Source organism: Salvia splendens, chromosome 1 (assembly GCF_004379255.2).
Source record: "Salvia splendens isolate huo1 chromosome 1, SspV2, whole genome shotgun sequence".
Lineage (NCBI taxonomy): Eukaryota > Viridiplantae > Streptophyta > Magnoliopsida > Lamiales > Lamiaceae > Salvia > Salvia splendens.
In genome coordinates this window covers 12,454,016-12,478,613 of record NC_056032.1, presented here as the reverse complement: position 1 = coordinate 12,478,613, position 24,598 = coordinate 12,454,016, and the positions used below count along the sequence as shown (strand labels likewise).

The 24,598-nt window shown below is 36.9% G+C and overlaps 2 protein-coding genes across 6 annotated transcripts; both read left to right on the top strand.

Annotated features, from left to right (window-relative positions):
- Window positions 1-7,094: 7,094 nt before the first annotated feature.
- LOC121742546 (pentatricopeptide repeat-containing protein At1g10910, chloroplastic-like) lies at window positions 7,095-17,919 on the top strand. Of its 5 annotated transcripts, XR_006038071.1 has the most exons (13): window positions 7,095-7,363; window positions 7,580-10,481; window positions 11,019-11,103; window positions 12,008-12,271; window positions 12,785-13,087; window positions 13,645-13,749; window positions 14,401-14,500; window positions 14,965-15,284; window positions 16,097-16,273; window positions 16,353-16,481; window positions 16,558-16,811; window positions 16,941-16,987; window positions 17,090-17,919. XR_006038071.1 is itself a non-coding variant. In XM_042135724.1 (12 exons), the coding sequence occupies exons 2-11, from the start codon at window positions 10,204-10,206 to the stop codon at window positions 16,801-16,803; spliced, it is 2,007 nt and encodes a 668-aa protein (XP_041991658.1). In that variant the 5' UTR covers window positions 7,095-7,363; window positions 7,580-10,203; the 3' UTR covers window positions 16,804-16,811; window positions 16,941-17,046. The 5 variants fall into 5 exon arrangements, 3 of the variants coding, with proteins under 3 accessions (XP_041991658.1, XP_041991645.1, XP_041991670.1); XR_006038070.1 differs by having other exon boundaries at window positions 16,558-16,987; XM_042135724.1 differs by lacking the exon at window positions 17,090-17,919 and having other exon boundaries at window positions 16,941-17,046.
- A 5,598-nt stretch (window positions 17,920-23,517) lies between these two features.
- On the top strand, window positions 23,518-24,178 carry LOC121742537 (histone H3.2). Its single transcript, XM_042135700.1, has one exon. It carries the CDS (start codon window positions 23,605-23,607, stop codon window positions 24,013-24,015), a length of 411 nt encoding a protein of 136 aa, XP_041991634.1. The 5' UTR covers window positions 23,518-23,604; the 3' UTR covers window positions 24,016-24,178.
- Window positions 24,179-24,598: the final 420 nt, after the last annotated feature.

Sequence of the window (24,598 nt, the reverse complement as noted above, 5' to 3'; positions counted from 1 at the left end):
GTGTGTATCAATTACCAATTAATGTGTGAGATTCATACATTCAAATATCATTTTCATACATTAACATCTCTCCTATGATTACGTTATCCATGGAGTAATTATATAGTACCACAAATTCAAAGACCAAAAGTTATGTACAATATACCCATGATAATGTATACTTTATTCAATCACGTGCGTACATTAATGTGTGAGATTTATAGATCCCAATACCATTTCCATACATTAACATCTTTCCAAGAATTACCTTATCAATATGACTATAGTATAGCATCCACAAAATCAAAGTAATGTACGATATAATCATGATAATGTTTACATTATTCAGTCTCGTACGTACATTAATCTGTGAGATTCATACATTCAAATACCATTTTCATACATTAACATCTCTCCTAGGATTACTTTGTCCATAGGGCTATATTGTATCCACAAATACAAAGACCAAGAGTAATGTACGATATACCCATGATAATGTATACGTCACTTATCCAGTAATGTAGCATCTTATTAGTTCCCTTGCCGAAAGTTAACATCATTCACCAAGGGTTTAGTATTCCATGGGGCTAGGGTGTAGTAGCGTCACATTAACATATCGTTCACTAACCGGAAGAAGTTAGATCTAGTCCCCTAGGGTTAACTTATACATAGGGCTAGAGTATTGTATCCACAAGATTACCCTAATGAACGTTGTGTTACCGAGTCAGTACTACACCCTAGCATCATGGATTGCTAAACCATTGGGGAATGGGTATAACTTTCGTCACTCATTCAATAAATTATAATCTACATACTTAGAAGGGGCATATACCTTAATACACAATAATGTTACATTAATAATACATTAATGTATACATTAAGTTAATGTATTAATCTATCTAAATAATATAACAGTAAAAAACCGCCTAATATATTGATACCGAAATTGTCCTTTAATGTACGAAAACACTATAATAATGTACGATGATACTTTTAATCAGAACCATTAGATTAATTAATCCAAGGGATTATATTAGTACTATGTTTTACACTAAGGGGTCATAACTGTCGTCTTTCGTGTGGCGTATCCTCCCACACCACAGAGTTTTATAAAAAATTACTTTGGTCTATCCGTGTATCACTCCACGATAACTGGAGCGACTGTTATTTTTTACATCGGGATCAATGAGTTCAAAACCCGCGTGAAGTTGCATCAAAGGATGGTTTGGCTGTGTTGGTTGCTTGTGGTGTTGTCACGCCCGCATTTTCTAAGGATAGAAAACACGGTTGATCGCGACTAGGGGATGGTTAAAGAAGCGGGGAAGAAAGGGGAAAAAGGCACAACTCGACCAAAGCTCGATATAATAGAAATAGCTCGAATAAAAATCAAAGTATTATCTCAACAATTGACAAACTCAACGAGACATGATCTCAAAAGAAACAACATTCAGTAGAAGCATTCGAGAGAAGAAGAATAATATTATGTATGAAGACATAATATATTCAGAACATTTAAAAGCAAACACAAATCTTCACCATCTCTGCTCGGCACCTACCGCGCTCGTCACCGCTCAACCTGCAAATAGGGAAAACACATGCATGACTGAGTACTTGATGTACTCAGCAAACAAATGCCAAAACAATTATATAAACAACAGTTATGCCATGCCACCAATGAATGAATCTCGGGTTTAACTTTAAAATGCCGAGAAGCACTAAAAATATTTCAGAAGCACAAATTTTCGACTCATCCTCAAATCCTTTCCTCATCATTTCAAAACACAGCCATTTCTCCTTGAGTTATTTAAGAAACTGCCATATTTGTTCTTTAGGGTGTCGTGTAAGGTGGCCCCTTTCAACGAGCACGAAAACCAGCCAACCCATTCGATGACTCACGGTCCTCATCATGTACACTAGTCCGAGTAGGGATGCACCCTTGCAAGGACCCGAATTCGATTAAACTCATAGTAAGGACTCACTCCCCACTAAGCAATCACCAATATCATTATCTCAACAACCTCAACATCATCATCTCAACAATCTCAACATCATCATCTCAACAATCTCAACATCAACAATCTCAACAATATGTGAAACAAGAATATGGCCACAAACTCGATCACCGGACTGGCCGACCCAAAAGACGGCTCACGATCCCCAATGGTGTACACTAGCCTGAGTAGGGACTCACTCTCTAGTCAGACACGAATTCAATTTCAATAGGTCTAGTAGGGACACTTCCCTTGCTAAACAAACAGATAGACATTTCTCAAAATAAAAACATGGCATGACATACCCTTTGCAAACTCCATTTTTCTCATAAGACATACTCCCTCTGTCCCATAGTGGATGTCACACTTGGGAATTGGCACAAGATTTTAGGAGGTGTTATTTTGTGTGTTAAATGGAGAGAGAAAATAGTATATTTATATTAATGTGAGAGAAAGCTTTTTCTAAAAAAGGAAATGTGACATCTTTTGTGAGACAAACTAAAAAGGAAAGTGTGACATCTACTATGGGACGAAGGGAGTATTTGAAACATAAATCATTTTTTTCAGTCAAGGTCGAGCATCAATTCACATCATACCAACCAAGTCGAGCAATTTATAATACCACTCAATAAATCAACGCATAGTATCACCTAACATACACAACAATACTTTCACTTTAATCACATATCTCGCCTCATCATTGGAATAAATATAATAATTTCAATCGCACTTAAGAGGAATTTCGTCACATAAAATGATGCTCAAACTGATATGTTAAATCGAAAGCTCTTGAAAATACTTTAGTTCGAAAGCCCACAGTAAAACTTTAGTTCGAAAGCCCACCTCGTTCGTTTAATTTTCTAAATTTGAATTTCTTCGACTTCAATTTGAAACTCACGTACAGCTTGTTGCTTCTTTCTCCTCCATCTCGGTACTCCTTCCATCGCTCTCCCTCTCCACTCTAATTCTCTCTCAAAAACTCCTCTCCGGCAAAACTCGGCACCGCCGCTGCCACCCGTTCTTAGCTAATTCCCAACGTGAGCTGATGTCCGCTCTCTCCATCTTTCTTCTCAAATTGAAACCCCAACATGAAACAGTCAAACAACTCTAGCAAAAATTCTTCCATTTCTCTTCTCCTTTACACGGCGGAGATTCAGCGCCGTCTACAAATTCTCAAACTCATCTCTGCCTTCATTCTCTCTGCACATTGCAGCGCCACCGTGAGTCACGGCTGCTATTGCCGACAGCCCGTCGCCACTGCCGGAATTACCGCCGCTGCACGGTCGGAGTTTCATCAGTCCGCTGCTGCTGTCCGTCATGAGCAGCCGCTGCTGCTGCTGCTGTACAGCCCCGTGCTGTCCGTCGCTGCTGATATTTCTGAATCACCGCCACCGCTGCTTGATCGTTGCCACCCCGCTGCAGCCGCTGAGATCGCCGCTGCTGAACGGACGTTGCTGCTCCGCCGGGACAGCCTGTCGCGCTGCTGCTGCTCGTTGATGTTCGCTGTCTCTCCGTGACAATTCGCTGCCACTGCCGTCTCCTATCTCACGTTCCCAAATTCAGAGAAACCAACTTCCTTTCCCACTTTCTTCTTCTCAATTCCCGCACTCTCTCTTTATCTAGTTTCTAATTCTCGATTTTTGTTGGAATCAATTGAATCTGATGAAACATGGAGTCATGGAGAGATATGTATAGGTATAAACCGATTTCATGAGATAATGGGGATGTAGAAACTGATTTGTTCCAGATTTTGTAGAACAGACTAATTGTTGAGTGAAAGGTGGCGTTCAATTGGTGATTGAATGTGGGCTCATGGAGAAAGAGAAAGATAGATTTGGGCTTGCAACAAGTTCCTCGTTTAAGTAAGAAAAAGAATTTGGGTTAGGAAAAGAATAATTGTTTAAGCCCAATTTGTAAAATCCTTTCCCCCATAAAAGAAATAAAGACCAAAATCCTTCCCTCGATAAAAGAAATAAAAACCAAAAAAATTTGTATATGCACAACAACGTCCCTTTCAAGAACAAATAAAATAGTAGAAAAAGTCACACTGTTACAGGTACATTATTTTTTATATTTTTAAATGTGCTAGCAAAGTAGATGACGGTAATGAATGCATTAACTAGTTTTTGGAAGAAGGTAGTTGTTATTAATAACACACACATCATTAATATTATACAAACCAAAACTAACACTCATATATGAAGTAATCATCTAAATTTGAATTCACATACGAAGCACCTAGACAAAAATTGGAATATAGTAGTATAACATATCTTTAAGAATGTAGAAAGATGACACGGATGACAGGTACAAAAATATGAATGCCCAAAATTATCCTTGATGGGCTGGGGGCCTTATCGTCATAAAAAATCACATTGTGAAGTAATATAAATGTTAGGGGAAGAACCATGCCAAGTTTTTTAATAGAAGTCTGTAATGCTAAAACCCAAAATGCTAGGGACTAAAGTTCAATCTAAATAATATTTATTTCTCGTATTTTTTTTAGTTTTCTCTTACGTTATAATATTAAAAGCTAGTAAGCATCTATAAATAACTAGTTTAATAAAATGAATATAGAAAATATAACCATATAGATCTCTTAATAATAAAAATAAACGTGAAGTGATAGGAGTAGCTTTATTTGGACTAGTATTAACTCCCGTGCTATGCAAGGGTCATATGTTTTTCACTTAATAAATAATTCAATAGAAATAACAACTTATATCATTATGTACACATTAAAAAAATGTCTTCTCACTAAATGAAGCATTTTCTATTCGGCACAAGATTTTATAACGTTTTTATTTTGTGAGTTGAGTTGATAAGGAATAAAATAAGACATTCAATAAATTAGAAATAATTATGTTTCCATTTCAAAAAATGTGTTAATTAGAAATGTGGTGTCATAAGTTAATTTTGAATCGAGTTAATTATAAATTTATAATATATTTTTTAATAAAGCTATATATTCACTTTATATGTATTTATCGTGTGTTTAATAATGGAAGATATCTAATAATAACGGGAGCTCATAGGACCATAAGTAATAGTATGTCTATATCTTTCACCCTACTATTAAATTAGTACACATGAAAATAAAATGCATATACAACTTGCATAAATAAATACACACAGAGTGACACGCTACACAAACATCTAACTTTAATAGACTTTTTTATATAAATAAAAAAAGGCTCAAGCCGGCAAGCAGCAAGCAAAGGTTCAAGCAGCAAGCAAAGGTTCACTAAAAACACATGTATAAGAAGGGGAAAGATCATCTTTTGTATTAAATAACAGAGTAGGGCCTGCTATGGTTAAATGCAACCACTATCATATGAAACGCAACGGGATGGTAGGATTTTAAACACATACTCCACTTCTAATGCTCCTATTTTTTTTTTTTTTTTACTATTTTTTTCTTTAATTAAATATTCAGTGGGGCAGGGCAACATTTTACATGGAGTAGCTGTTAAAACTATAATAGAAGACTTTTTTATTTTGCTTTGCAATTAGGATACGATAAATTATTTGTTAAATATCCAACACACAAACACAAATTTATAGTTTTGTCATTGGTGCATCAACATGAAACAAACAAACACTAACATTAATTTAGTTCAAATACTAATATTCATTAATTGATCGAATAATAACTCAATTCATTAGTCGTAGCATCTACCTATTTACCGGAGTATAGTAAAATATTCGTGTATTATCTAAAATAATTGATGGACTCTATCTAAAGAATAAATTTTTTAAATATAATCATTTCCAGTCGGTTAAAAATTGAACTATTCCTTTTTAATATATCAGTTAAATTATAAACTTTCTAATTTAACTGATAAATTTAATTGAATTTTGTAGGTATATTTTTATTTTAAAATAAAAGGAATATTACAAAATAAAAAAAAATTGCACACTGTTTCTAATAGCTTGTGAAAATGAGTATGACCTAAAAAAAATATTTAATAATCAAAGTTAATGCTATTAATTTAGTATGTATTGTTAATTACTTCTTTTGTTCTCTAATAAGAGTTATATTCGATGTTGATGCGGGTTTTAAGAAATGTAAAGAATAGTTTATTGGAAAAGTTAGTGAAATATGAATTTCACTTTTTTATATTGATTTTATAATAGAGCGAAATGAGTTAGTGGAGTGTGACTCTTATTATGAGACAAACCGAAATGATAAAATGTGACTCTTAATTTTTTATTGTGTTATAGTCATATTTTTAATAGGAGGAATTTAATTAAAAAAAGAAATGGGAATAAAGAAATTTGCAACGTGTTGAGAAGAATCCTTCATTTAGGGTTCACCGCGGCACCTACTTCTCCGTTCTCTTCTTCCAATACCTTGCTGAGAGACTACATCTTTCTCTCACTCATTCACAAGGGCGAACGCAAGATTTTTTATTAGTAGGGGGCTTTACTCTATATAGTAGGGGGCTTTAATGTCATAGAGATAAAAAGAAATAAAGGTAAAGTACAGAGAAAAGGGGGAAAATTGGTGAAAAAGTTTTCATAAATACAAATGACAGTGGACATACCAAAATAAAAATTAGACAATTTTTTTGTAAATATATAGATAATTTTTGTGATAAAAATCTATAACAAAAATATAGAAAAAATGTTTTTGCATAATTAAATTGGAAAAGGAAAAAGAGAAAAATTAAATTATTATTTAAATTTACTATGAAAACGAATTTTGAGTTTGCTTGTATTATTTGCAAAGAAAAAGGAAAAAAGTTACAATGGAGAAGAAAATATAGAATCCATTGAATTTATTAATGGGACTCCGAAATAAAAGTAAAAGTTTTAAAAATTTAAATCAATATCTGGCGGAGCGTGTATCTCTGATTACTCGACACTCACGACAAAATAAAATAATCTCACCATCAATTAAATGTTTATAAGATTATTTTATTTTGTTGTGAGTGTTGGAGTAGACTTACTTGTTTATAAGATTTTTTTATTTTGTTGTGAGTGTTGGAGTCGAAATGGTGTAACATTATTGGAGTAGGAGATCCGCTCCGAATATCAGGACACATTTTACAATGAAATTTTAAATATATTAATAATATTAATTTATCAACTTTTTATAGTCAAGTCATCTTCTTCTTCCAACCAAGTCCGTAGCCATTGGAGTAACTTATATTTCATCCTCCTCACATTTTTATTCCTAGATTGTTCAGCCCCTTCTTCCATACAACTTCTGATGATTTAGTCTGCAACCCCTCCCATCTGCAAACGTCACCGGCGGCGACCATAACCTTTGTCGCTAGTCTGCCACTCAATTTTATTCTGTGCGCTGCAAACACCCTCCTTCCTCTAAAAAAAGAAAAAAACTCATCTTCATGCCCAACCTCCCAGCATCAAAATTCCTGAAATAAAAGGTTAGATTCACTCCTTATTGTATCAAAATTGATTAAATTGGACGTTATTCCTCTTTGCTTATATTTTTTGCTTATTGTAGTTTCACTTATGAAATAAAGGCTTCTTGAATGTGCAATTCTTCAACTGGTTGACTACAGTATGCGCACTATTTTCCTTGCAAAATAAAGCAATTGCTAATGTCATGTTTATCAAATAAATATTTCCTCATTGTTTAGTGTGAAAAATGGAGAAGGAGATGAAGGATGAATCTCCATTGAAAGAGAAGAGAGAAAATGCAGATAAAATGCTTGAGGAAAAGGGAGAACAAAAATAAAGAGCCTTTCATTATGGACTACATTTTGGAAAGTTATTGTTGCTAATTACAATAAGGAGCCTTATATATAGACCAAGTAAAAAAAACAAATATCCAACTAATCAATCAAACTAATTATATTTTATTTTCAATTTTAACACTCCCCTCAAGATGGGAGAACACCAAATGCAAAGTTCTTATTTTAATTGCTAATTACAATAAGGAGCCTTATTTTCAACTAATCAACCATCTTGCCAAGGAAAAGAAGAAACTAACAAACAAACAAAAAAAACATACAAAGTTCTTTCTTTTATCAAAGGTCAATGAAGCATCCAAAGAACATCAAATGCAAAAGGAGATGAAGGATGAATCTCCATTGAAGGAGAAGAGAGAAAATGCAGAAGATGTGTTTCTCATTCTGACTTTGATCGCACTGTTAACTGAAAACAAGCACTCATGGCAACCCCTGCTCATCGCCTGATCCAAGATCAGAACCTAAACTTTCTCTACAATGGCACTACTCCTGTGGGAAAGACTGATGTGACTAAAGCACATAAGAGAGGAGATCTTGGAGGAAGGAGAGCACTTAACGACCTATCAAACTCAAGAAACCCTTCTTCGTTTCACTCCAAGAACAAAGATAGCTCCATAAATGTCATCTCTATTGACAAATATCCTTCAACTGTGAAAGGTAAGTCATCCAATGCAGCTGAGAAAGGTAGAGTTGCTGGTAGGAAAGCACTCAGTGACCTCACAAACTCGGTTAAGACACATCCAAAGCAGATTGGTATGCCACTGTATCACATCAGCACCAGCAGCAAGGCAAGGACTTCATCTCCCCTTGCAAGTGATATCAAAACTCCCCCTTAGTAGAGAATCCATCTTGAGCTAAATGATATGGCCTTGACCCTGCCATAGGGAATGCAATAATGCAAGCTACACAAGAAATGGCTGAGGGAAAATTGAATGATCATTTTCCTTTGGTTGTTTAGCAAACTGGCAGTGGTACTAAGAGTAACATGAATGACAATGAGGTTATTGCTAACAGAGAGCTGAGATTCTTGGCCACAAGCGTGGTGAAAAGGTTGTACATTCAAATGACCATGTAAACAGATCGCAATCTTCTAATGACACATTTCCAACTGTATGCATATTGCTGCTGCAACAGAGATCAATTCAAGTGAAACCATATCCAATCCAGATGAATCAGATTCAGACAATCAGGATATCACATAAGAATCAACTAAGAGTAATGATTCCATGGTTTCCGAAACCAGTTTGAGGAGCTACGAAGATGATGTTTCTGACAAGGATGAACAAGCAACACCAGGATGTTGCAACCAAAAAATCACCAATTGTTGCAATCACCAACAACAAATTTCCAATCCCCTACCCAATGCGAGAGCATCAATAGCCTAGCGACCAAAGGTCTTGCAGTTGCAACAACTAAGAACAATCAGTCAATCACAATACCAGCTACGAACAACACCGCCACGAACCAGGCTTCGATCATAGACAAGAGACTGAAGAAAAAGGTTTAGAAAACAGAGGATCCGATTTGATCGGAGAAAACAGAAACTGATTCACAAACGAAACAGATCCAACCGAACAATCGGTGAACAATAAAACAAACATCCGACATACAATCGGAAAACCAGAGATAAATCTGAAAACATATTCAGATTCAACTACAAATTTGAGAAAACATATTCTTAAAATGAAACACTCAACCGATTTTAATCGGAGAGACACAAACTTGGATCATACAAATCCAATGAACAATTCATCGACGGAAATTAACGCCGAAGAGAGACAAAAAAATGAGATGAATCCAATCAATAAAACCAGAGAATATCAAATAAAAGAACCGATTGAAAATCGAAATTGAAGAAAAACATATCGGAGAGAGAATAGAACTTGATAATTTTCGGATCGGAAATAGAGAGATCCGAAAGAGGATAGAACCCTAGCTGGAAACCAAACGAAAAATTGAAAAAAAAATAGAAGAGATGGAGGTAATCAGAGGCGCGCAACGGATTTGCGATCTGATACCATGTGAAAAATGAAGAAGGAGATGAAGGATGAATCTCCATTGAAGGAGAAGAGAGAAAATGCAGATAAAATGCTTGAGGAAAAGGGAGAACGAAAACGGAGAGCCTTTCATTATGGACTATATTTTAGAAAGTTATTGTTGCTAATTATAATAAGGAGTCTTATATATAGGTCAAGTAAAAGAACAAATATCCAACTAATCAACCTAACTAATTACATTTTATTTTCAATTTCAACATTTATCTTTTTGCAAGCTAATAGATGCCTTCTTAGTAAGATGAGAGTGACGAAGACACAGTAGAAAAATTGGTGGAGATGAGACTGAAATGAACTTGGAAACCAAGAAATGGTGGTTGGTATTTATTGAAAAACTATTAGGTTTTTTGGCTCAATTTTTAATGAAATAAAAAAAATATACAGTCATCAATCCATTTCCCGCCCAAAAGGGTATGAAAGTCATTTCACCACTTTAGATTAGTATAGATATAGATATAGATGGTCCATACTCCATCAGATCATCTCATTGCGATGGAGTTGTCATTGGTGTTGGGACACGGCTTTCAACCTGTATTTCGTTTCAATTCAACCATCAATAATTCCAGCCAGATTGCGGCCACTATGCCGGTGCATATTGCCAATCCAATTTGTTCTAATGATGCTTCAGTACATCCTCAAGTTCGGACCAAATCACTCAGAAAAGTATCCAAGGAAACAACAGAATCTGCAATTCGCGATATTCAAGATTCTTCTGATTTGGAGTGTGCTCTCTTAAGGTGTTTGTTTCTTATCGTTTCTGTTTTCTTCTTAAAAAAACCTTTTTTTGGGCAACTAAATGTATAGCAGCTGTCCGTAGCCGCAGAATTGTTTCTTTCCTTGATATCTGCCAATATTTATTATTGTTTGTTGGTATTATGAAGCTGAAATTCGAAAAATTAAGAGTTAGTCTTGTATTTTTAGAACTAGGTATTTACTCCCAAACGATTTTCTATGCTCAATTTGAACTATAGACTGATTTGTCAGTGTTAACATGTTTATGAGAATATCCTTAGCTAATTACTATGCCGGTGATTTACAATATTCACATAAATCCTTTTTCCATCTGATACACTAAGATACTGCGGGGAATGTGAATATTTCTCCATGTTTATCACGAATATTTGGTTTACCTCTTTATGTATTTTGAGCACTAAGTTCGACCAAATTGGGGTGTCATGATGGGAAGCATTCCCTTGGCTATGCTCATTAAGTGCATGTTCACCTCACCTTAAACCAAACAAAATCACAACTATAACATGTCATTCTGCTCGCAGGTCAGGAGAGGCGTTGAGAGTGCAACATCTGAATATCATATTGCGTTATTTTGGGAAGTTTAACAGATGGAAGGATGTCTGCCAGGTTCTAATTAATTGCAGATGTGCTGTTATTTCTTTCTTTTATCCTTGTCGCATATCTTGTTCACAGTATTTTGATGCACATGCTTGTAAATTGTTTCTCTTACCATAGCATGTAGACATTGGGATTTAATAATGAACTCGCTGACTGTATTGTTTGTTCTGATTAGTGATTACTGATGTCAATAAAGCAATTTGTCATTTTCTTGATTAGTTAGTGTGTCGTAGTGAAATAAAATATTCCTTTTAACTTTTTCTTAATAACACAAACTTTGAGCACAGACTTATACTGATATTTATAGGCCTGAAAGAGATCTTTGCAAAGGCAAATCCCCAACATTACAATGGTGTCTTTGTTATATAACCCGTGCATAAAATGTCTAAGTTCGCTTTGTGTGTAGCATATAGATACTGTTAATGCAGACTAGGAAACAAGGAGTCTTTTGGTGTAAACCAGACAGCCATTGAAATCATAAATATTTTCTAGTAGTCAAATCCATGTATATATGGTTGAACAACTAACAAATCATATGCAAAATAGCATGCACCATTTAATACCTGTTTACAGCTTTGGCATTTTGAGATGTTCCCATTTTGTTATAAAATGATTAGAATCTTGTTGTTATACCTTGTCATTCAGATTTTCATTTTACCCTTAAGTTATGGTTTCCTTGAGCAAAAATTTGAGGCTGTTGCTGTAGATATTTTTCTTTCCCGATTTATGGGTATCTGGTATCATTTTCTACTTGATAGATATGAATCATATGATCCAATGCTATGTCATATCAGTTTATATGTGCTTTTATGAGGGTTTTCTCCTACTGACACTCTTTCTGATAAAAACGGTTTATAATAAAGGAAAAACTCATCATCTTGTTGTTATAATATGCCACTTGGCATTTTTGCAGCTTTTTGATTGGATGCGGCGTCATGGAAAAAATAATATTGCTTCCTACAGCAGTTACATAAAGTTTGTGGGGAGGGATTCTAATGCTGCGAAGGCCTTGGAGATATACAATAGTATCAAAGATGACTCTACAAGGAGCAATGTATCTGTTTGTAACTCCACATTAAGTTGTCTAATTAAATGTGGCAAATTCAACAGCAGCCTCAAGCTATTTAATCAAATGAAGCAAGCTGGTCTCATACCTGATATTATAACTTATAGTACGGTATGTTACTCTATGTTTAACCCCACCTCCGTCTTTTAAAAACAAAAACTTTTGAAACGCCACGGGTTTTAATGCGCAATTGGTAAAGTAAGAGAGAGATAGAAAGAAAAAGTGATTGAAATATTGTTAGTGGAGAATAGGTCTCACCTCATTAGAGAGATTTTTTTTCTAAAATAGAATGTTTTTAATTTTAAGGGACGGACCAAAATGGAAATAGTTTCTATTTTTAAGGGGCGGGAGGTAGTATTACTAATAGAAGCCGATGTGGATTGAATAATTATATTCAACAAACACTCTTTTTCATGTTGTTATTCACATAGTGCAAGAGTACCCAATATATTAATAAAAATCTTAAATTATGAACTCACATGCACAAGAGTTGATACCATAGCTGCTTGTAAAATATATTCAGATAGGTAAGAAAATTAACAATTTCTTGTTGTTATCAAATGGCTGTTTGTGGAGTTCTTCAGTTATCATATGACCTCACAATTTTTATTTTCGTCATTTTAGCTACTTTCGGGTTGTGCCAAGGTCAAAGGTGGTTACTCTAAGGCAATGGAACTGGTCCATGAAATGAAATCCAGGGGATTGAGTATGGATGATGTACTGTACGGAACACTAATATCAGTTTGTGCTTCAAATAATCAATGCGATGAAGCGGAAAAATACTTTGATGAGATGAAGTCGGAAGGAAATTTACCTAATGTCTTTCACTACAGCTCTTTGTTAAATGCATATGCTATTGATGGGAATTATAGGAAGGCTGATAAAGTAATTCAAGACATGAGATCTGCAGGATTAACTTTGAACAAGGTGTATTTCTGAATTCCCAGCCTTTATTGTGCAGACCTTATCCAATTATATGGCTATGTGCTGGTAATATTGTTTATCGCAGAGAATTAATCTATGTTCATGTCTATTAAAAGTAAATGATGTAACAAAATTTCATCGAGTATCTTTGTGCACATATTAACCTTAGAATTGGAGATATGGGGAAGAAAGGGAAATAATTGGTATCAGCAAGCAAGGAAGAAAGCATTAACTTATTTTATTGCTCCCTTTCTCGCTAAAGTTGAGGTCCCACCTTAGTCTTTATTGTAATGATATCATTGATATAGCAAACTCTAATTATTATCAGCCTTTGTAGGTAACCCGAGCATATTATTTGTGCTCTGAAACTCCATCTTTTCTTATTTAGAAAAGATCAGTTAGGTCTAGGCATACTTATCAGTTATAGGTGTATAATTCTACTGAGTGCCAATGCTTCGTAAAATATAGCTCCTTGTGCCCAATGATGACTGCTTGAAGTTGGGGAATGATTTCTGCTAGCAAATATTTTACATCTTGCTGATTGTGTGGTTTTTTTACAGGTCATTCTCACAACTCTGCTGAAAGTATATGTTAGAGCAGGGCTATTCGAGAAATCAAGAGAACTGCTAGATGAACTGCAAGCTTTAGGCTATGCTGAAGATGAGGTGACAATGAATCTACTTTTTGCATCCATTTTGTGTTTCTATTGAAGTTCAAAATGATCTGCATGTATGGTGCGTGCCTGTGATGTAGTGATTATTAAATGAGCTAATATATAATGATACCATTTTGCTTTTATATAGATAAAAAATAGCAACAAAGATAAAAATGGCCATTTTGGCTTAAACTGCTGTTTTGCCCTTAATTTGTGTGCATTAGCATTAATTCACGCCTAAGAAGCTTCATGCATGTGAATTGTGGCAAAATGAGTCAATTCATGACTAAGAAGCTTTGTGGTGGTAGATTGTAGCGAAATAGGGTAAATTCACGACTATAAAGCATTTTGGCCATGAATTGTAGGATCAATATGATCAATTCACGGCTAAGAAGCTTCATGGTTGTGAATTGTAGGCAAAATTGGGTCAAGTCAAGACTAAGGAGCTTCGTGGTTGTGCATTATTATGATAAGGGTTAAATTGTAAGAGTGGTTTTGCTTTACAACATTATGTTTTAGTTTGTAATATCTTTAAAAAATGTACTTTTTTTTTATCACTACAACAATTGCATCATGCTGCAATTGGGGCAACTTTAGATTTCGCAATCAAATTGGGGAGTTTCTAGAGCCTTTGCTAACTTATCTGTCACTAACTTTGCAGATGCCATACTGTTTGCTGATGGATGGCCTTGCTAAGTCTGGGAAACTTGTAGAGGCTAAAATAGTTTTTGATGAAATGAGGAGAAAGGAAGTGAAAAATGGTAAGTGCATGGAAACGGTGGAAACTTTGTGTCTAATAATAGGAAACAAATTATATTTGTTACACCCACTAACCTCACAGCCTGAAACCAAATAAGTTTGGAAAATTTCGTTGAGTGATTTAATCTTTCATCTTTACCAGATCTTCAGCAGGGTTGTTTCTTGAACTTTGTTTGGAACAGATATAAGAACCAGAAATTTAAATTCTTTACGATCACAATTCACAAGATTTAATGCACATATTAGAATAGCCGTCAGTAGCAAATTCTCTAGTAATGATCTGAAGGAGCGGAGACAATTTTAAAATGTTGCAAATTCTCTGTTTGTTTCTATGTAGTTTGAAATGCAGAATAATTTCACGATGTGGACATTTATTTTAGTTTTTTTTATCTTACATTTCTGAATCTCCTTTTGGAGTTACCTACCTTACCATACTAATTACAATCTTGGCTCAAAACACATGTAGATGGTTACTCCTACAGCATTATGATTTCAGCCCTCTGCCGTGGCAAACTGATTGATGAAGCAAAACAGCTGGCTAGTGAATTTGAGATGAAGTATGACAAATACGATGTGGTTATTTTGAATTCAATGCTGTGTGTCTATTGTAGATCAGGTGACATGGAGAATGTAATGAAGATGATGAAGAAAATGGATGAGTCAGCAATTAGTCCTGATTGGAGTACCTTTAAAATTTTAATAAAATATTTCTGCAAGGAGCAGCTGTATTTACTTGCCTATCGTACAATGGAGGATATGCACAGCAAAGGTCACCAGCCTCTGGAGGTAATAATTTGTATGCCGCAGAACAGAAGTACTGTTTTCTGAGCCCCAAATGATTTTATTTGTTCATGTAGCTTTTACCTGAGGCATAATCAATATGCTCACCTGCTGTGCATGTTCTTCTCATTTAGGAACCATGCTAAGAGGTTGGTTTTTTGGAGAAAATTGGTGAAATGTTTGCATTTGTCCTGAACATTCTGTAAAATTACAAATAACAGATTTAGATTTGAGGACTTATATTCGCAACAGCAAATTCAGAGAACTTGTTTGCAATGAGTTTGATAAATATTTTTAATTATTTTTGAGTGATTTTTCTGTATTTTTTCGAGGGGGGATTTTTTTTCTGGATTTTATAAAAAGGTCCTCTAAATCATCCCATCAAATCCAAATCTCCAAATCCATTTGCTATATGAGTGAAATTTGTTTCCGTAATTTTTTTGTTGCCCCAGTGATTCAGAAAAAGGCTTGGGAGACTATTAGTTGAGGTTGAGTTATGCAATTATTTGAAGGATGAGAAACTATTATATTTGGTTGATTTTGTAATTGTTTTATTACTTTAAGAGGTTTGATCTACAGAATAATATCATTACAAGATTCAAATTTTACTTTAGTCTTTCCTCACCATTTACTTCACCGATAATTGTCATCTCATGATTTAATAAATATAATCCTACATGTGGTGAAGCAGTAACTGCTAAAAGATCAAACAATGTAAAGATGATGGAAATGACTCCAGTTACTATGATAGGACATGCTAAGAATAGTAGAACTCATTGAATTAGCTCCACATTTATTTAAAGTTTTTATCTTTGCAGGATCTCTGTGTCTCTTTGATGAAATCTCTCGGTTCAATGGGTGCATATTCAGAAGCATTTTCAGTATATACTATGCTGAAATATAGCAAGAGAACGATGAATAAGGCCCTTCATGGAAAAATTTTACACATTTTACTTTCAGGTGGACTTCTTAAAGATGCATATCTAGTTGTCAAGGTACGAGTTCTGTTTTGAGTATCTGAATAGATTATCGTTCTCTGTGCCCTATGTATTTATTGCTCTTCCATTTCATCAGGATAATGCAGAGTTAATCCCTAAGCCAGCCATTAAGAAGTTTGCTATCTCCTTTACGAGGAACGGCAACATAAACTTAGTAAATGATGTGATCAAGTCTATTCACAACTCAAACTACAAGATTGATCAGGTAGTCATATTCATTGTCTGTTTCACTTTCGCATCTTGGATGAAGATTTAGTCATTTATTGCCTCATATGTTACAGGATATATTTCACTTGGCCATTTCCCGTTACATTGAGCAACCCGAAAAGAAAGACCTGCTTCTTCATTTGCTACAGTGGATGCCTGGTCAAGGTTATGCTGTTGATTCAACTACAAGTGATATGATACTCAAGAATTCACACTTCTTTGGGCACCAGTCAATTGCAGAATTAATGTATAAGCATCATACCGTGTTGAAGACAAATAAATTACGTAGAGAGGAGCAACGGACGAACATGAGTTCTTAGCGTTTAAGGTGTGCTTTTGATACAGATCGAGAATAAAGATATGCATGATATTTATCCTAGGAGTTTGTTATTATTTCCATGTTTATCTTTAGTAGATTAACATATTTGATTTAATTACTTCTCAAACTATTGAACAGAGGTATCCAGGGGATCAATTAGTTTGTGCCCGGCAAGTGCTGTGATGGTTAGGATTTTGTTCATTTATCAATTTCAGTTTTCTATATTTTATTCCAAATTTCTTTATCCATGGTTCAACATGTTTCATATGCATCTATATTATCGAAAGCATTCGGTGAGTCTACCTGTCACTTTGTATCAAATGGTGCGATGAACGTACCTTGCGCGATGGAGACCATACCTTGCACAGGGGAGAACACTAACGGATTGGAGAAGGCGGTTGAGGATCTGCACGCAGACATGTGGGCACTCCTCCAAACAGTGATCACTATCTGAGAGTGCATGCAGCGTTGCCTTGCCACATGGTCCACCGACAGTAACTCAGTCTTTGCCTTCACCAGTTGAGATTTCAACTGATCAGGCAGCGAGAGCTCCAACACCCGTGTTGCATCCATGCCCTCTGCCACCGTCACCACCTCATTGTCAGGGCGATCCGTTACTTGTGATTCCACCTTGTGCTGTTGTGCCAGCACCCGTGCTACACCCCAGCCCTCTGCCACGACCAAAACCACAGTTTGCGACAAACCCTAAGTTGTCGTCCGCCCTTATGCCACTGTCCCTGCCCCTGCCACAGCAGCAGTCATTTCCAGCACAATCGAGACTGCTTCCTTCGCTGCCACGACCGCATCCACTCTCCTCCAGCCAACAGCTCAGGCCCACTGCTTTTCGGCTCCTCGCACAGCTTCGGGGATATGAGATTCCTGATCCGTGTTATTATTTTCATGTTTATCTTTAGTAGGGTTTACTTTCATGTTTATCTTTAGTAGATTTGATTTAGATTTCATTTCATCTTCCACATATTCTATAATTTCTTCTCAAACAATTGAAGAGAGGTATTCAAGAAGGGATCAAACAAGTGCCGTGGGGGTTAGGATTTTGTTCCAACCTCAGTGAATTTTCTTGCAGTTGGAAAATGGAAATCTGCCCTTTTCTGGATTTTTTGTCATGCCAAAAGTAGCCTTGGTCTCTGATGTAACTCGTTTTCTTGCTGAATCTGCACAAGGTACAGTTTTCTTGTTCTAGAAGTTTAAGGAATGCTACTAGAAACGTTACTGCATGGCATGACTCAAGTAGCATAACACTAGTAATAGCTAGAAACTATTTACCAGTTTTATATTGGGTAAAATGTCTTAAAAATCATGAACTTTTGCCAAATTCCGTTTTTTCCCACGAACTAAAAAATTGGCGTGTAATGTCACGAACTTTACCAGGTTGCTGGTATTTCCTATTTGACCCGACCCTGTAGTTTTCCGGTTGAAAACTAGCTTACGTGGCAAGCCTGAAAGATGACGTGGAGATCGCCGGAAATTCATAAAATGATGACGTTTTCTTCAGCTAAAACGACGTCGTATTGTGTGTAGACCCATTGTGGTGGTAAAAATTTTCCGGCAGAACCGGTGGCGGCGCTGCTGGAGGCGGTGGTTGCGAAGAGGGTGGTGAGCGAGGCAGGAGATTTTACAAAGATTTGGATTTGATGAATCCCAGCTCTGAAACCGCCTCTGTCGTCGGCGGAGGAAGCTTCGCTGCCGGAATTTGAAGAAAGTGAGAAACGGGAAAGAGGTGGTCGGAAAAAGGAAAGCTTCGCTGTTATGATGTTGTTGGGTGGGGTTGTTTGCTTTGCAGATTGCTGATGATAGGAGGCTTGAGAAGGACACGTTTGGTGGCGGCGGCCTTGGTGGAGGTGGAGGGCTTGGTGGTGGAGGTGGCATTGGCAGCGGTGGTGGACTTTGGGGGAGGTGCTGGTGGAGGGGGCGGAGCTGGTGGTGGACTTGTGGTAGGTTCTGGTGTTGGGCTGGTGGCGGCGGTGGAGCTTGTGGTGGGCTCGGGGGAGGTTCTGTGGAGGGCTGGTAGGTTGATGATATGGCAAAGTCAACTTAAAATTTGTCATCCACGTCATCCACTCAACACACACTTAGCAGCCACATCAGCTGAAAAAAACACGTCAGCTAGCTTCATAGTCGGAAAACCCGCCATGGGAAAATGACGACGGATTATAAAGTTCGTGGTATTACACGGCAATTTTTTAGTTCGTGAGAAAAACTGGAATTTGACAAAAGTTCATGACTTTTAAAGCAGTTTACCTTTTTATATTTTGTAACTTCTTGATAGAGTTTCAAATTAAAACTACTCTAGTGATGTTAAATTTTGAGAAATGGACGGTCATATTCATAGCAATTGACTGCATAAGAATTTTGATGGGTACTTCCTCTCACTCAGTTGGCAAGTTAGATTCACATTTTGGTATTTTCACGATGATAGTTATTATAGATGTAGATTCTGTTATTGGCTTCAATAATTTTGGGGAAAATTTTTTACTTCGTCCCCCTATAATTTTTTTTTTCTTTTACATCAGTGCCTCACTATATAAGATGTATTCAACCATCCAAGTATGACATTGACATAGAGAAATGTGTAAGAAATTGTTTGATTTATGAGCTCTGGAAGATCATACACTAAGGTGGCGTTCGGTTGTCATGACTAATATTATGAGACTATCTATCTAGGATTAAGTTGTGGGATTATTTTAGTTGGAGGGGGGGCTATGACTAATTATCATGAGACTATCCACCTAGGATTAAGTTGAGGGGTTCAATCTTATGAACCAAACGTGATACATATTTAATCATGAGATTTAATCTTGCCAACCGAACACCCACTAAAAGTATTTGTAAAGTCTATGAACGAAGTACTTGTAAGGTTACAAGAAATTGGTGCTATGATTGTCATTGCTTTATTTGATAAAAACTGGTAGCGGAAATTGATTGTGAATAAAACTGGACAGGACAAGGTTGTGAAGGACAAGTAAGACTGGTTTAATGTTATTTTGTGGACGTCAAAATGTTATGATCAATATGTTTATATGTTTATGTTGTTTTCTGTGTTAGTTAAAACCATTATTTTTCATTGTATTTATCACTAAACATAACACTATATATTGAGATAGAAATATAAACTGTTTAATGTTATGTTTCATGGAGTATCAAACTTAGTATGACATTAAATCTTCATGTATCATGGAATTTTAAACTTTGTATGATATTAAATGTTGCTACTTCTTTAGTTAGATAATGATTTGATTTAACTGTAAGTAGGTATATTGAACTTAAATATGTAGCTAAAAGAAGACACGTTAACCCTTGGCTTTATCTCGAGAAGATAACTGGAATTTCCCTTGTAATAACTACCAAGCCCCAAAGCATAAGAAACCATATTATTGAGAATGTTAACACAAACACCTCAGTTTGTAACTATTTTAAAATAAATAAGGAGATCGTTTCTTATTTTACTTTTTCTCCACTTCAACTATATTATGAAGTTACAGTTTTGTCCCTGATTCTTATTTAGAATAACTAATTAGCAAATACGGAGTACATTAGCTTAAGTAAAACTATTAATCAATTCTTTTCGTGAAATTGTTAGTAGTGGATATTAAATATTTTATCCTATAAAAATTATTTTAACTTATTACTCCCTTCGTCCACACGAAGAAAAAATTAATGGAGTGTGAGTCCTAGTGGAGTATTATATATTAGTACTAGTACTCCTAGTTTTTAAATATAAGGTGAGTGAGATGAGGTAGTGTGAGGTCTATTAACAAAAGTAAATGAAACACTTAATTGTGGATGGATGAGAAATGAAACTTGAGACAATTTATCGTGGACTGAGGGAGTATTTCATCAATTCTTCACTACACAAATGGTTTAATTATTAAAAAAGAATTGATTATTATTATTATTATTATTATTATTAAAAAATGTAGTTAGGTTAAACGCACCAATATCACACATTCATTGTATCTTAACTATTCATAGACATTGCACCACTTTTAACCAATTTTTTTTTACTTTATGCATCATTTAAGAGACAATACCTGTAACCACTGTCTATCTCTTACCTTACTTATTCAGGGGTCCCACTATTTCATTTTTTAAAATTTTCTTTCTTCTCAACTAATTTAATTTAAATTAAAAATGTTATCTAAAATAAAAAAAGTGATATAATCAAAATTACAAGATATAAATTCTAAAATTACAATTTATTATAAGCGATAAAATATATAATCCTAAAAAATTCAAAAATCACATTATAAATTTCTAAAAATTAATGTACAAGATTCATTAATGATAATATATATACATGCAAATTAATTTTAATTAAATAAAAATTACAAATACACAATTAAAAAGAAAAGTATAAAAGAAAAAAGAATGTAATAAAATGAGAAAAATATAATAAAAAGTTAAAATTAAAAAAATTACTCCCTCGGTCTCATAATAAGAGTCCCATTTTACCATTTTGGTCCGTTCTGTAATAAGAGTCACACTTTATTTGTGCCATAAAAGGTAAGTAGGTTTCGCATTCCACTAAATCACTTTACTCGTATTTTATTATAAAATCAATATAAAAAGTGAGTCTCATATTTTATTAACTTTTCCAACATACTATTATTTATATTTATTAAAACCTGTATCTACAATAACAGTGACTGCTATTAGGCCATCCGCAATGGGCGGACGATGGCACGCCCGATGGCGCGCATCGTCCGCGCCATCGATCGTCCGCGCCCATTGCGGATACGGACGATAGGTCGCGGACGATCGTCGCGGCCGATACTAAGGGCGCGGAGGATGGCGCGCCCGATGCCTATCGTCCGCGCCATCGTCCGCCCCATTGTGGCGTACACGGACGATGGCTGCGGACGATAGGCATCGGGCGCGCCATCGTCCTCCCCATTGTGGCGTACACGGACGATAGGTCGCGGACGATGGCACGCGGTTTGGTTGTTTTATAAATAGAGTTCATTCGTTTTACATTTCATTTCACAATTTCACTTTCGAAACTTACATTTACATAATTACTACGAAATGGCTTCAAGTCCAAATAGTCCTATGTTTAGTGGAGATGCGCGTTGGCCGGGTACAGAACCCGGCCAATATCGTTCGTTCGACACCAACGCCCAATACGATCCCGATTTCAGTACGGACTCGTATGGGTTGTCGGACATGGAGCCGTCTCCAACCCGACCAGTCGCCCCCTCCCGACGTGACGCCGCAGCGGCCGATCCCGACCCCGCCGCGACCGCTTCCGCCCCAGCCAAAAAGAAGCGGAACCGGCAGCGGGCGCAGAAGTTGCCGCCTCCCGGTGATTGCGATGAGTACGCCCCCGGTCGTACAAACTACACCGACGAGGAAACTCTCATTTTGGCCCGGTGTTGGGTAGATATATCGGAAGATCCGATATTCGCGAACAACCAGAGGCAGTTCGCGTACTGGGAGCGCATCGCCGACCTCTACAATGCGGCCAAGCCGCCGAACGCGTACAAGCGCAAGCGTGAGCAACTCCGCAAGCACTGGGATCAAGTGAAGAAGCAAGTGAACTTGTACGCGGCGGAGTTCGAGAAGTGCGCGCGGGCACAGGGGAGCGGCGAGAGCTGGGAAGACGTGCGTGCTAAAGCGATATTGTCGTACCGGTCGATGTTCGGCGAGTTCAAGCACGAGGCCATCTGGACGCTTTTGAGGGACAAGCAGAAATTCCAAGGTGGAATTCTGCACACTAGTGCGCCAAAGAGGATGAAGACCACCGAAGTTGGTGGTTACACGAGCAGCGGCAGCGGCAATCAACCGGTTGACCTCAACCGGTTGTACGTGGACGACAGCGGTTCCGGCACACCGATGTCCTCCCGACGTCCTCCCGGCGTCAAGGCTGCGAAGGCCAAAGGGAAGGCGGCCGCGACCTCATCCTCGACCGCTGCAACCCCACCTCCGCTCCCGGAAATGCTCCCGCCCCAGGCAGCCGAAGTGTATTCGTCGTTGGCGACAGCGTCGATGGCGAGGACGTTGTTGGAGACGCACAAGGCCCTCAAGAAGTGTACCGACCCCGACGAAGCCGAATACCTCCGGGCATTGATAGATGAACTGCGTCGGAAGTTGGGAATTGCACCGACTTAGTTTTTTTTTTTGTAAGTTGAACGGTGTAACTTCTTTTTTTATTAATGTGTCCCCGTTTGTTATTTCGACCTTTTTATTTACTCGTTATTAATTGTTAGTTGAAAACATTTAAATCAATTAAACAAATAAATAAAATGATGATGTGGCGCGCCATAGGGCGCGCCTTAGGGCGCGCCTTAGGGCGCCCCACTGCAGGTGGGGAGGTAGGAGGATAAAACTGCTGACGTGGCGCGCCATAGGGCGCGCCTTAGGGCGCGCCTTAGGGCGCCCCATTGCTAATGCCCTTATAGAACGAAGGAAGTATCGATTATCCTTAAATATTTGAAATTAATGAAACTCCTGAACTATTTCTATTTCCTCCTCAAAAGAAATCTTCATTGCATAGTTAACGTAAGCAATCCGGACCTCCTTAATCACCACCCGTCGATCTCGATGCTTGATCAGCGAACAAATGCACTGCCACGTCGGCAATCCGAGCACTCCGAAAATTAAATCAGAACGGTCCATTAGAAAAACAGATACAACGGCGACGATCATACGGTATCCCGCCTTAATTTCAAAATACCCACCCATAAATACTCCCTCTTAACCCTTCTAATTTTCATCCCAAACTCAAATATCCATTTTCACATTTTCATTCATCTGAAATTTTGGAAGTGAAATCCTGAAAATAGAAATGGCTCGCACTAAGCAAACTGCCCGCAAATCCACAGGAGGCAAGGCTCCGCGTAAGCAGCTGGCCACCAAAGCTGCCAGGAAATCTGCTCCGGCCACCGGCGGAGTGAAGAAGCCCCACCGCTTCCGTCCTGGTACCGTCGCTCTCCGTGAGATCCGCAAGTATCAGAAATCCACAGAGCTTTTGATCAGAAAGCTTCCTTTCCAGAGACTCGTTCGTGAGATAGCTCAGGATTTCAAGACCGATCTGAGATTTCAGAGTTCCGCTGTGGCTGCGCTTCAAGAGGCTGCAGAGGCTTACCTCGTTGGATTGTTTGAGGATACCAATCTCTGTGCTATTCATGCCAAGAGAGTCACGATTATGCCCAAGGATATCCAGCTTGCGAGGAGAATTAGGGGTGAGAGGGCCTAATTCTGAGCTTGATTAGTTCTGGGAAATAGATTAGTAATGCATAGTATTTTTGTTTTTCTGTTCTGATGTGTAGTCGAATTTTACATTTGAATTGAATTTGAACTGTATCCAATGCTTCTTCATCCGTTTCAATTTTATTTAAATTGGAAAATATATTTCATCATGTGAAATTGCGAATAATGTGGTTGCATAAGAAAAAATGAATGGCAAATCAATTGGAATATATTTAAAATTGGGTTTACGGAAAGTAAGAGAATGAGATTCAGAAAAAAGAAGTCAAGCTTTGCTGCAAATTACTGAAAATACGGTAATGTTGAAATACAAATTTTACATACTTATGTACTCATGCTTTAAGATCCGTTCTGGTTTCAATTTTTGTGGGAATTCGCTTTTATTTGAAAGAATTTTTGTAGGGGAATGTTTTAAATAAAATTTGAAGCGGATAACGAATTTTTAGCCGTATCTTGCGTGTGGTCCAATGCAATGGTTGGCCAATATAAATCCAGCAACATTTTCTGCTCATCCATTTTTTAGGTTTAGAGAATAGAAACTAATTTAACCTCGCTATATTTATCTCTTGTAA

What these genes read in the sequence shown, in the direction of transcription:
- LOC121742546 (XM_042135724.1), top strand. Translation starts at nt 10,204, where the DNA reads ATGGTCCATACTCCATCAGATCATCTCATTGCGATGGAGTTGTCATTG. An exon ending in AAGGTCACCAGCCTCTGGAG is followed by an intron (nt 15,285 to 16,096) that starts GTAATAATTTGT and finishes TTATCTTTGCAG; the next exon opens with GATCTCTGTGTCTCTTTGAT. An exon ending in CAAACTACAAGATTGATCAG is followed by an intron (nt 16,482 to 16,557) that starts GTAGTCATATTC and finishes CATATGTTACAG; the next exon opens with GATATATTTCACTTGGCCAT.
- LOC121742537 (XM_042135700.1), top strand. Translation starts at nt 23,605, where the DNA reads ATGGCTCGCACTAAGCAAACTGCCCGCAAATCCACAGGAGGCAAGGCT.